The sequence below is a fragment of the Drosophila takahashii genome, chromosome 3L (assembly GCF_030179915.1).
Source record: "Drosophila takahashii strain IR98-3 E-12201 chromosome 3L, DtakHiC1v2, whole genome shotgun sequence".
Lineage (NCBI taxonomy): Eukaryota > Metazoa > Arthropoda > Insecta > Diptera > Drosophilidae > Drosophila > Drosophila takahashii.
The window spans coordinates 8787328-8800248 of record NC_091680.1 but is presented as its reverse complement, the minus strand read 5'-3'; the positions used below and the strand labels follow the sequence as shown (position 1 = coordinate 8800248).

The 12921-nt window shown below is 42.7% G+C and overlaps 2 protein-coding genes across 4 annotated transcripts in view; both read right to left on the bottom strand.

The window, feature by feature from the left end:
- The window catches only part of LOC108065801 (uncharacterized), a 33755-nt gene that overhangs the window by 2639 nt on the left and 18195 nt on the right, over window positions 1-12921 (bottom strand). For both annotated transcript variants that reach the window (XM_044394576.2, XM_070215269.1), the window contains exons 2-6: window positions 9083-9539; window positions 8911-9018; window positions 5656-5734; window positions 2577-3469; window positions 161-298 (exon numbers count right to left, since the gene is read on the bottom strand). In XM_044394576.2, coding sequence (XP_044250511.1) covers window positions 161-298; window positions 2577-3469; window positions 5656-5734; window positions 8911-9018; window positions 9083-9227 — 1363 coding nt within the window. In that variant the 5' untranslated portion in view covers window positions 9228-9539. The remainder of the gene's footprint in view (window positions 1-160; window positions 299-2576; window positions 3470-5655; window positions 5735-8910; window positions 9019-9082; window positions 9540-12921) is intronic.
- On the bottom strand, window positions 693-2025 carry LOC123003060 (transcription factor SPT20 homolog). Of its 2 annotated transcripts, XM_070215659.1 has the most exons (2): window positions 1649-2025; window positions 693-1582 (listed from the first exon to the last, which is right to left on the bottom strand). In XM_070215659.1, exons 1-2 carry the CDS (start codon window positions 1970-1972, stop codon window positions 722-724), a joined length of 1185 nt encoding a protein of 394 aa, XP_070071760.1. In that variant the 5' UTR covers window positions 1973-2025; the 3' UTR covers window positions 693-721. The 2 variants fall into 2 exon arrangements, with proteins under 2 accessions (XP_070071760.1, XP_044250364.1); XM_044394429.2 differs by having other exon boundaries at window positions 693-2025.

Here is a 12921-nt window from a genome sequence, read left to right as displayed (position 1 = left end):
GGGCCGGCAGATGTTGCTGACTGGCAAACAGAGAGAGCAGCCTTAGACAAACACTTTTGGCCGGGGCAAGGGCAAAAAGTGTTTAACAATCATAAATTAATTGCCAGCCGACAGACAGACAAGTCGCCACTCCCTCGAAAAGGGGAGCGCCCTTACTTACTTGCACTTGCCGCAAAGGCAACATCCTGGCACTTGCATGTGAACCTCAGCTTGCAATAACTTTTCTTGTGGTCCAATAACTCAGACAGCTCGCCAAAGGATTCCCGGCAATTGCCGCAGATTAATGTGTCCGGATTGCCTGCGAATATGCAAAAGGAATTGGAAGGGGGTTGAGCATATGTTGAAAATATTGGGAAGGCAGTCGAAAAAGGTCTGGAAAAAGTAAGCCTTCATTATTTATTTTTTAATAACCTAAATTATGCTTCCAAATATTTATGTTTGCTTTAATTCATACTTCAAATGAAAAAATAAATGACTGAAAGTATTCTGCGAAAAATAATAGTCATCTTCCCAACTGAATACATTTAACTTACGACCTTAAAATATATTGTTGCATACTTTTAGACACCTATAAAACTGATTTAAAAAAAAAGCGATCTGTGGCACCCCCGCAATCGAACAATTAGTTTAGTAAATAAATATTTTCTAAAATATTTTCCAAAATATTTTCTAAAATATTTATTTATCTCAACGCTTTAAAAAATATATATTTATTTATAACTCAGTGTAAGCGTTCCACCAAATTCGATCGTATGCTAATGGGCCAAATTTTAAGCTCAGCCTGAAGTAGCTGCTTTTTGTCCAGGATCTTGTCTCTTTTTCGTTTCATTCGACTCTTTTGATCCTGCAATTCTTGATCCTTTAAAGGGGAAAAGGGTTTGGGATAGGTGCTAACTGCACCCTGAGCTATTTTTCTGCGATATCTCAGTAAGTTTGTGATGGCATTGATGCGTAAATCGGGCTGAATCACATGTCGACCAGTTCGAGGTAGCTGTTGCAGGGACTTTGCCTGCTCGGCATTATCATTTTGGATATTTAGCGAAAAGCTAATGACATTGGGCGCCTCTGCAATGCCCTGATTACGTGGCTTAGTGCAGCAGGGCAGTTTTCTGGTAGTTGATTTGGTAGTACGCGTCGTCAGGGGTTTGTGGGTGGTGGTCTTGGTGACACTTGGCTTGGTTGGTTTTGTTTTCGGGGCCACTGGAGGCTTCGGCTGGGCTGTGGTGGTGCTCTCTTCCGGTTCCTTGTTCTTCACATCCACAGTAACCGAATCCTCGTCCTCATTTTTATTGGGTTCCCTCGTGGTATCACAACAGTCGGTAGTCACTTCAGCTTCGCACTGTCCCTTGCCCTCATTCTGATCCATCTGAGCACAGTTGACGGTCTCCTGCGGTTGCACCTGTTGTTGCCACTGCTGCCGCTGGCCAAAAAACTCGGACAACTGTTGCAGCAACTCCAGTTGCTCGGCCGTCGGCGGGGCATCCTGCGACTCCTGCTTTTTGGGCAGCGGCACAAAGGGCGGCTGGAACAGGTGGGCTGCGGGAAACTCCTGGTTATAGCGACTCAACTTGGCCGGCGGCATCTGGGAGTGAATAGGGGGTCGGTGAGCTAGATGAGCAGATGGCCTCAGATTGGCAACGGGCTCAACCTGAATCTCCTGCAGGGGCTGCTGGCTCTGCGGATTCTGCGGCTGCTGCTGCACATCCAGCTGGGGTGTATACCTCCCGCCGGATCGAATGCCGTTCTCCACCTGCTGATTAGAGCCGTAACCCAAGGCGGGCTTATTGGCCAGCAGACTGCTCTTCAGGCTGAGCACTCCCTTCACATAATCCGGCGGCAGACGCTGCTGCGGCGGGGCCTCCTCCAGGGGCAAGGACATAACCTGCCGTTGACCCTGGACGACACCGAGTAAGGTTGCAATGGCTGAGAGGAAGACGATGAGAGCTGGGCCACGCGCTTCACGTTGACACATTTCTCATTTTCAAAAACCTTTGTTTTTGACACTTCAAAACAGGAAAACTAGACTTTAATCGTAAGGCTATAAAGTTTAGAGGTGAGAGAAAAATGACCTCAGAAAATATAAACTGCCCAATAAAATAAAAAACAAAATAATAAATATACAAAAAATATTGAATAAAATAATTTGTAAAGAAAATTTGAGAGAAAAATGGACTCAGAAAATATAAACTGCCCTATAAAATAAAAAACTAAGTTTGCTCAAAACTTCTCTATAAAAAACTAAATAATAAATAAAATAATTTTTAAATTTCCCATGATGATCTCAATTTTAAATCATTTTTAATAAAAAAAAAATATTTTAGAAAAAATCCATTACGATTTTAATTTAATTTTTACTAAATTTTATTATCTTCCTTCTGTTATATTACTATTACTGACCCTAAGAATTGAGGTAAAATGAGGAAGTACAACCACTATTTTACTGCCCCTTAAAAGCTTACTGCTATTTTTTGGCAACTCCCAAGGTGAAACCACAGACAATCATTAAAATATACTTTTCTGTCTTTATCCCTCAGCTTTTCCAGCATCCTCCCGAGCAAACTAGAGTCAATACTCACTGTAGACTTTGAATGGTCCCCATTGCTGATGCAAACTTAATTGCTCCTGAGCATGTTGCTGCTGTTGTAGCTGCTGCTGCTGCTGCTGTTGCTGCTGTTGTTGCTGCTGCTGCTGCTGTTGATGTTGCTGCATCAATTGGCTGTGCAATTGTAGTGGCGTTGCCGCCTGATGAGGCTGCGGTTGCTGTGGGGACAATGCCAGAGTCAACGGCTGCAGCAACGGTTGCTGATGTTGCTGTTGCTGATGTTGCTGCTGCTGATGCTGATGGGTGGCGAAGGCGGCGGCAGCTCCAACCGGATATGGCTCGCCGAGCGCCGTTTGATTAGCAATTATTGCAGACTTTGCATTTTGCGGCGATGTCGTCGCCTGGACAGCCACGCTGCTCTTCAACTGGAATCCGAACGGCTGCTGGTGGTGCGGGTGGTGCGGATGCGCATGGGGGTGGTGCTGCTGCTCCTGTTTGTATTGCGACCAGTGGAGGGATCCCGGCGCCGCCGTTGCCGTTGTAGCCACCGCCGCATTCGAGAGCAGATTCTGCTGATGCAGCAGCAACTGCTGTTGCGGCAACAAATTGGCCATGGCCGCCATGGCAACGGCGGCCACCTGCTGCTGGTGCTGCTGCTGCTGTTGCTGGTGGTGTTGCTGCTGCTGGTGCTGCGCCTGCTGCTGCTGCTGATGGACTGCTGCCGCCGCTGCAGCGGCCACTGCGGCCGCACTGTGATGATGCTGGCCGTGCTGCTGTTGTTGCTGTTGCACGGCCACCGCCAGACCGCCGCCGTTGGTCATAAGGCGCTTTCGCTTCTTGGCCCGCACTCCGTTCGAACCGCCCCCACCACCACCGCCGCTGCCCCGCAACAGCGCCGAGGAGCAGTAGCTGTCGTAGAAGTAGTCCCTGCATAAGGAAAAATAGTATATATATTATTAAATATATTAATTAATTTCCTAGTTTAATATTTCCTAATTTAATATCGAAATATTTGAGTTCCTTAATAATCAATTTTGTTTGTCACTCTATTAAGGAAATAAATGGCAATTTAGACGCTGTAATCTGCTCAGTAAATATTTGCTCGCTAATTGAAGTGTCAGCAACGTCAGGCTTCCAAAAGTACAGGAAAAAGTTTAGTTCTTCTCGTGCAAACGCAACGAATTGTGTATACCCTGTATAATTACAAAAAGTAAAAATAAAAAGTTGAAAAGAAAATGACGATTTAAAATTTACTTTTAAATTTTATTGTTCCAAGTTCTTTACTTTAAATCAAAGCATGCAAATAACTGTTAACCGTTTTTTTCCTTACGCTCTACTCCCGAGAACAACCGAAAAATAGCATGCACCTCGTTCTCTCTCTGCGCAGCACACTTCGTTTCCTTTCGTTTTGGTTTTCGGTTGAGCCTTTTACGTTGAGCTGTTCGTGAGACGCTCTGTTACGAACCTCGTTCAATGAGAGATACGAATGTTGCTCGCACAGGGAGACTTATTAAAAGACCGATTGACTGAAAAAGTCATCGCAAAAAGTCTTTTCACTAATACAACTATACAATGTATTCCCTTTGAAAGTACGTGCGAGTGAAAGGGAGAGCAATATCGCCCAAGCACGTTAACGTTAACACATGCACAAAAGACTTTTTGAAACGTCGTTCAGGAGCAATCGGTCTGTAAGCGAGCCGAGCAAAAGAAAGCCGAAAAAACTGCTCGTCGGCTGAGTGCGAGCAAAATTTCAGTACGAACAATTCAATCGGTTGCTCTCTGATTGTTTGCTCAAAGTCTCAGAGAAAAACAGTTATTTGGGGACCGGACGAATCGGTCAACAGTTATTTGCGAGCTATGCTTTAAATATATTTCCCAATCTTCGATACCAAATAAAATGTTATTTAATTCTTAGCCAATAATTCCTACCTAACAAAAATGCTCCCCTCAATTCAAACACCCTCTCATTAACCCGAAATGAACAACCTGCCAACTGTTGCCCGACCGCACTGTCAGTCCGTCAGTTCCTCAACCCGCCCATCAGTCTGTCAATATTTGTTTAGGCTGCCATTGCCGCCGCTTGAATTGTCATTTGGCAATTGTGTTTGTGTGCCGGCCCTCCCGTTGGGTTATGTTGCCAGTGATTGATACAAATGCCGAAACAGGACGAACCCCACTCCGATGAAGCCAACCAATTGTGGTCAAATGATGGGGGAGGGTGAGTGGGCAACAATTGCGGCTTTTTCGGTCAGTTTGTGTGTGGTCAAAGGGGGGGAGGATGATGGGGGAAAAGGTGAGCAGCCGTTTAATGACAAACACGAGAGCACCTGGATATATGGTTTTCGATAGACGGCGGGGGGCTGACATGTTTGCGTTTTAATTACAATCAAGTCGCTGTCAGTTGGGTTTCCTCCGCCTGCTCGATGTCCTTTTAAAGCCAACGCGCAACGCATTTCGTTTCGGCGTCATTAAGCTTAAATTAAATATTTCCACACGAGTGGCGGGGATTCAGATGGATCTGGAGCTCAAGGCCCAAATAAATTGTGAATGTCGCTCAGTCATCATTAAGGCCGTCGCGCCACGACAAAGACAAACAAGTGCACATGTCAGCGCCAGGACATTATGGCATACATTGCAACTGTCACTCACAGGATCCACAGGATACGGATACCCACATATACTGTGTGTGTTGACGCAGCACTCGAACACCAAACTGACCCTCGCCGGCGAAAAGCGAAAAGCGGAAAGTAAATGGAGAAATGGAGACGAAAACTTGGCCTGAAGTATTCCGGTTGGGTGCAAAAAACCCAACGGCTAGCCGTTGACAGCCAAATATTTTATGCAGGACGGGCATTGAAACAAAGGGCGACCCCATCGCCTGATGAATGCTTTCTTATTTATTTATTTATTTGTTGTGCGTTGCGGAGCCCAGAAAACTCCGAAACAAAACACCCGAAAACCCCAACCGTTAAATGATATGTAAATAAATTCTAAGTGAATGCCACATGGCGGCGTTAAATTGAGCAAAGTTAACTTTTAGATTAAATTGAAATGAGCCAAATATTGTCGGGAATTCCGGGATAAAGTCTTTGGTTATTCTGCCTGAGACTTACCAATCGTTTCCGGTCTTGCTCACATTCTGCCGTTTTCTTCCGATCTGATGCGCTTTCGGTTCGGCCACCATGTTGACATCTGCAAAAGATATTAAGGGAATGGGAAATTCTTAATGATAAAAGGCAATCTGCTTTATATCCCGAAAATATAAATAAGTACAAAAATTCAGTGTCCTTTGAAGCCATTGTCTAAGCAGTATACAAAGAGCCCGGGACCTCAAAGGCAGTCCTTTATCACCCCTCACTCCTTTCATTAGGCAAATGAATAGACGAGCTGTGAGTGATTAAAAATTTTGTTTTTTTCCTATGTGCATGTCCATTGGCCAACTGCATTCCTCGGTTAATTCAATCTCGCTGGAACCCAATCATTAGTCTTAATAAAAGTGCGCTGCAGTGTCAGTTCTTGTTAAAGCATAAAAACGAATTATGCCGATGGTATAGATATAGGGGGAAATAAGCTTAGAAAAATTTAAAAATATTGAAAATAAATAACAACAAGAGAGAACGCTATAGTCGGGTGCCCCGACTTTCAGATACCCGTTACTCAGCTAAAGGAAGTGCGAAGGAGGTGGAGATAAAAACTTTGATCCGCCGTAACTTTTTAACGAATGGTCCGATTTAAAAAATTTCTTCTACTTTTCGATAGGTATTGATAAACACCATAAAACTGCATTTTTACTTTTCCGAAATATTGAAATTTTTAAAATCGTATCTAAGCGATTGTGGGCGTTAGAGGGGGCGTGGCACCCTTTTGAAACAAACTTGCTCTGCGTAGGAACTCCAAGAATCTGCATGCAAAATGTTAATCTTCTAGCTTTTATAGTTTCCGAGATCTCAGCGTTCATACAGACAGACAGACGGACAGACAGACGGACAGACGGACAGACGGACATGGCTAGATCGACTCGGCTAGTGATCCTGATCAAGAATATATATAGTTTATAGGGTCGGAAACGCTTCCTTCTACCTGTTACATACTTTTGCACGAATCTAGTATACCCTTTTACTCTACGAGTAACGGGTATAATAAGTTTAAACAAAATTATATTAAAAAGTATCTACTAGAAATATGCTTTCTTTATTAAATTTTTAAAAAAAATATTTTAAAAGACTTTAAGCGAACGATTTTGCGACAGAAGCGCTTAAAAAATTAAAAAGATACTGAGATTTTAAAGACTTTAAAGACTTTATATATTCTAAATGATTTAAAAAGTTCTGCCCGTTTTATTTAATTAGAGTATACAAATATTTTCTTAAATGGTAACCGCATTTGAATTTGCAATGAAAAGGGTGCGACAGAGGCTGTTTTTATATGCATAGCTATTTGCAGGAAGCCAGGATTAGGGGAAAGGACATCCATTTGCAGCCCACGCTCGTTCATCATAATTCATGACAAAGTTTGAAGTGCGACGGCTGCGCCTCCAATCCCTTACAAAAAAACAACAAAATAGAAGGAGGAAAATTCATGGGAACCAAGAGCTATCTACAAATTGGTGGGTTTGGTTTTTACAAAAAAAAAAACAGAAAAGCGGGCGTGATGGCTTTGAGATTTCCTTTTTCAGCTGCTCTATTTTCTTCTTGGCTTTCTTTCTGTTATTTGTGCTTTCCTTTTCCCGCCTCACTGTCCGACTGTTGGGCTGGCAGGCTATAATTAAGATTAAGGATAAAAGCGTAAGAAGGATTTGCACAAGTTCCAGCCAGCCAACCCCCCTTTTCCCCCAGTGTAAATCGCTTTAGTTGGCCTGGCCGCATTTCCCAGCGCTTCAAAGTCAATGGCGCGTAGCAATGAAATATTACGCCGGCCACTTCGTTGTTGGCTCTCCTTTTCCTAATCAGTGGAATTAGCATTCCACATTTAGCAATTCGCATTTGCATAAGCGGTAGTATTTTTTCATGAGATCTGCGTATTTTCCATTTCGTTCGCCGGCGAACGGGGCGTATGAATATGAAGCATCCGCAGCGTTGCCGCCAGCAGCAGAAGCATCATCAGCTGACACAGAGCACTAAGTGCATTAACTTGTTCTCCACACGAGACATACGCACTGGAGGAAGAAGAAAAAAATATGAAAAAGGGAAGAAGAGAAGCCTCGCAGAACCGTCAACATGGCAGCTGCAACTGGCGTTGAATTATTTCATTAAACGCCGAACGACTGCTAGACTGTCAGATAGTCGGATAGTCAGATATATTCAGATAGTCGGGGCAAAGGCAGATACACAAGACAGTCGACTGTCTGCTGGCACAACATTGAAATTTCATTAAAAGTATCGTGCCAAGATTTATGTCGGCCGCACTTTAAGTTTTTGCGGCCGGCAGCGACTTCCGCCCGTCGAAATACTCAGACATTAGTGCGGAGGGTGCCTGGAGATATGGCCACTACACATGCCAGGATCGTCGGGGCTCCTTCATTACTATTGCCAACTATGTAAGCCATAAGCCAGGACAAACCGACCCATCCGCACCACCTTCCTTCGCCCTCACGGCGCCTTTGTGGCTTTTTTCGCGCGTTTGTTCGATTTTAGTGCAACGCTTCCGCTGCCGGCGGCCATTAACCTGACGAATCCCTCTGCCCCCCCGGAACTCCTTTCAGAAGACCCACGTAACTGGCGATATCCCACGGACATGCAACTTTGGCCCAGGCGAGGACGAGGGTTAAGGTCTGGAATGTCTATGCAAAGCAGCAGCCTTCGTTAGCGGGGATTTTAAGGCACACGCCGATTTTTTGCACGGATTTAAGCTGACTTTTAACTACAAGTAGTGGGAATTTTAAAGGCTAACAATTCTAATAAATATAGCTATAAACTTCTGTTTAAGATTAAAAAAAAAAAAAATTTTTATTGAATAATATTTTCAATAATAATATTTCAATATTTCAATATTAATAAAACTATGACATAGATCTATCCAGAGTTTTTAAAATTACCAAAAAAAACCTTACTTAATTTCCAGAATTGAATTGAAGGCCAATAAATGTTATTTCCAAGTAAAATTTATTTTAAATTGAGACCTTCAAACTGGGACACCGAATTCGATTATTTCAAAACAAAATTTGTTCTTCCAGGGTATATTTTGTCTGAAGTTTTTGTAAAATTTCCCTAAATTAACTGAAACTAAGTTTGCATACGTATTAACCATAAAAATTCCGACAGTCAAAACACCACAAATTAAAATAAATATTCAGAAACAGGTGTCATTCATGTGATTTCACTGGACATCCAGGACACGCACCCCTCGGGGTCAAAGATATAAATCCTTACCTAATGTCTGGCTAAGGACCGTCTTGCCATCCTCGCCGTGACAGGCATTTCGGGCATCGAATGGGGTGGTGAACTGCACAAAGGCATAGCCCTTATGCATGGATATGCCTGGGGGATATAAGAGGAGAGTCAGTAGAGTTAGGAGGCTGGTTGTCGGATGACAAGGACTTACCCGCGAGGCGGCCGTAGATCTGAAACATGCGCTCCACGTCCGTTTTGGAGCACTGGAAGGTATTCAGATTGCCCACAAAGATGCGCGAGTTGACCGCCTGCGGGTCCTGCGAGTTGGTCTGGTTGGACAGCTTGGAGAGCTTCATGGTGGCTGTCGAGGACCCGGAGCCTACTGGCGACGTCACAGGTCCTGCCAAGGACACGGGCACGGGCGCAGCCGCGGCGCACGTGTGTCCAAAATACAAGAACGCAATCCTGGCGAAAACCCTTCTGTTGTCCTCGTTTTCGATGCTGCGTTTAATTTCCCTTTCCTTCTATTTTTTGTGGCTTAGACGGGGCTTTTGTCGACGGCTTATTGGATTTGCAGTCCGATTGTTTTCCCTCCGCAACAGATTTTTCACTTTTTAACGAATCCAAATATGTGAGCGGCTGCAGATTGTGCGGTATCGTTAAAAAATCTGCAAAATAAGAGAAAAGCGCATCGTACAATAAATAAAAATCGCATTCGCTTTTGCATATTTTTTTGTTTGTCGTCAGGCTTAAAAATCAAATGGATATCAACGGTCGTATTTGTGTTTCATTTATTTGTGGGCTCGGGTTCTGCGTTTTCGCGCTGTTTTTGGGAATTTTTATCTTAGCGCCTGCCAATTAAAATGCAAAAATGCCTTTTTAATTAAAAAAAACTTTTTCATCGGTTAATACTTTAATCTGCTTTAAGATGGTTGGTTAAACGACGCAAAGGTTTGGTTATATTATAATCTATAGATATACTTCCTTCACGATTACCTCTTCATATTTATGCTCATTTTCTTTTACTGGAAACATGTTTTGAGCTTGTTATTAAATTAAATAACTTTCAAATGGCCTGCACATACATACAAGGACTCTCCCAGTTTCACACCCATTATCCTTGCTTCAAAAAAAGCAGGCAGAGGGATAAAAAGAAGAAGAGATAGCGACGTGGCAACAACAACAACAAAGAAACTTTGCTCTCGCTCGTGTAAAAGTGAAAAATTAAGCGTTTTTATTGCGCTTTCGATGGCAACAGTGCAGTGCCTCCTTGTCTGACACTCCGGCCCTCTCACTCCTACCCACCAACACCATTGTGGCAACATGTGTGTTCAATGTGTGCGTGTGCGGCTCCTTTGCATAGTGTGCGTGGGAGGGGGTGATGGGGTGTGTGGGTGTTAAAGGGCATTAAAATGTACAAAAGACGTGCATGAAATAAAAATAAAACATGCAGCCATAAAAATAAAATACTCGTGTACTAGCAAATTGTTAATGTGATTTTTATGCAATCCCCAACCCTTAGGAATTTATTGCGGATTTATGGGCGCGCCAGTTGGTGTTAATTGTGAAAGCTTTTGGCGCTTTAACTTGAATCTAATATAGGGGGAGAAATGGCTGATATGCAGAAAAAAATCAGAATGAACTATGATTTTCAGCAAAAATAACTATAAATTTAAAAACTGACTTTTAGTGAATTTATATAATGCTACATGAATTTAGATGATGATACAAAAGTTCTTGTAAAAGCATATAAATCATTAACAAATTAACAGCTTATTAAACTGATGTAGTAATCCCAATAAAATGATATAATAAACTGTGAATCCCAGTATTCTATCCTTATTTTAGTATTTAGAAAAACGAGTCATTCACATTCGTCGGAAGTCTATTACATTGCCGGCAGCTGCATACAGTTGGTAAATATTCATTGATCGGTATCTACAGCTTTTCCCATCAGTTTTATTAAAAGCCTTTTCGCATTGTTTGGCATAAATCAAACGGAGGAACCAGAAAAGGGGTAACAAGGAGTTGGGATATTCATGGCTTTGGCTGCATTGTGCGCCAGTTATGAGTGAAAGGCTCTTTATTTATTATAATGGCATTCCTGCCTGCCCTGCCAGTCTTCTGTCTGGTTTCCATCCATTCATTCACCCATTCAGGCATTCATTCACTCATTCAACGGTTTCTATTTTTGTGTCGCATTGTCCTTGCAAATGAAGGAACAACGCCGATGGCAAAAGCACAGAGAACAAAAACGGAAGATGTTCCGTGTTGATAAGATTGAATTTAAATAAATAAGTTCCTTTTCGCTTGACTTACGTACATTTGAATTCTAACAGATTTACAAATAAAACTGGGAGAAATCTGGCTCTAAATTTAGAGAACAGAATTTGTATTAAATTTCTTAGTTAGTTTTTTAGTAATTTTTTTGTATAATTTTCCTCAGTGCACGGCATTGCAGCTTCCTTGAAGTCTGATGTTCGTCACTGTGAAAATCCCACAACAATTGTAACCACCACAGGAAGTAACAATCCCTGGTGAAGGCGTATTGAATAAATGTTTGAATATGCAACAGTTTTGGTGGCCTACTTTTCGGGGCTGTCGGCATTTTAATGAACGCAACTTTAATTAAGACAGCCATAACGTTAGCTGACATATATTTAAGGTGTCTGCGCTTAATCCTGTGGACTTGAACGGGGGGCTGTAGAGTTTCTCCCAAGTGCCAGCAAGTGGTTAGTTAACTCGGCTTAATTATAATTAACTGCACTACGGAGCAAGTCGACAGCCCAAGTTCAACCGCTAGAAAATGTGCAGGAAATTGCCGTAGTTCTCTCGTTTCACACTATTTTCCCGCTAGTTTTTCTTTAGGCCCAGGACAAAGGCTCAGGCACCGTTGGCACTTTTATTTTCCAGACGCCTGAGCGCAAAAGTAAATTAAGACGCTTCGTGGCAAGTGTGTGAGTAAAAGTCGTCGCAGGCAGAACTCCAGGATGCCAACACAGGAGGCGACTCCTTGTGGGCACATGTGAGCTGAACTTTGTAATTGAGTGAGGGAAAAGCACACAAACAGGAGTTGAAGTCCGGAGAAGACGGAGATTTAATGCTCTCAAAAAAAAAATAAAAGCAACTAAAGTAAAACTAATTAAAGACTAAAAGTGCACATAAGGTCTTCGATACACCCAAAAAAAAAACATGATAAGAAACTGTGATCGATTTGATCTTATGTGGTATCAATTTCTTTTCTTGTGTATAGTATATAATATATAGTATTATATTGTTAGCCATCAGGTATTATTATTTTTATTAATTTGGGCTTTAAGTTACCTCGATTTTTAACGAATGACCTTTATAGGCCAGTTAATGGACCCATCCACAAAGTGTTTAATTACTTTTGCTGCATCCGCTCAGGATCGGGATGGATGCCTAATGCCCCGCATTGTCTACGGCTTAAAGTCAACGACTCTGTGGACTACATTTCGCCGCAGCTTTTCCAAGTATTTTAGCCGTCTTTTTTTCGCCACCCGGTTCGTGTTAAAGCGTTTTGATGGGACCTCGATGTGCTATAAATTATGCAGCAAGCCATTAAGCTGGCGGAGTTGTTGAAGAGCCAACGATGCGATGCTGTCAGGATTATCGGAGGCGAGCGATCAAATGTCAAAGGACACATTTCGTCACCACGCCTGTTGCTATTTACTGCCTACCTCGCCGTATCATCTTGTGTTTTCTTTTTCCATCTCTACATATGTTTATACGGCAGACAACTTTTCATTTCAAATTGCTCGGGGCAAATGGAGGGGTGTTGATGGCAACCCTAATAGCGCAGCACAAAAAATGAATAGACGTCGTGGCCCATTGAAAGCCGAAAAGTCAACAAAGGGGGTCCCACACCCTCCGATTCGGGGCCAGATAGAGCGACAAATAACCCCAATTGAAAGGGGGTGGGAGGGCGGTAACGGAGGAGGAATGATGATGATGCCATGTGTGTATTGACAAGCCAGCAAACAACTTTATTCATAAGCAGTCAAACAGGACGAAGTCGGGCCAGGACAT

What these genes read in the sequence shown, in the direction of transcription:
- LOC123003060 (XM_044394429.2), bottom strand. Translation starts at nt 1,972, where the DNA reads ATGTGTCAACGTGAAGCGCGTGGCCCAGCTCTCATCGTCTTCCTCTCA.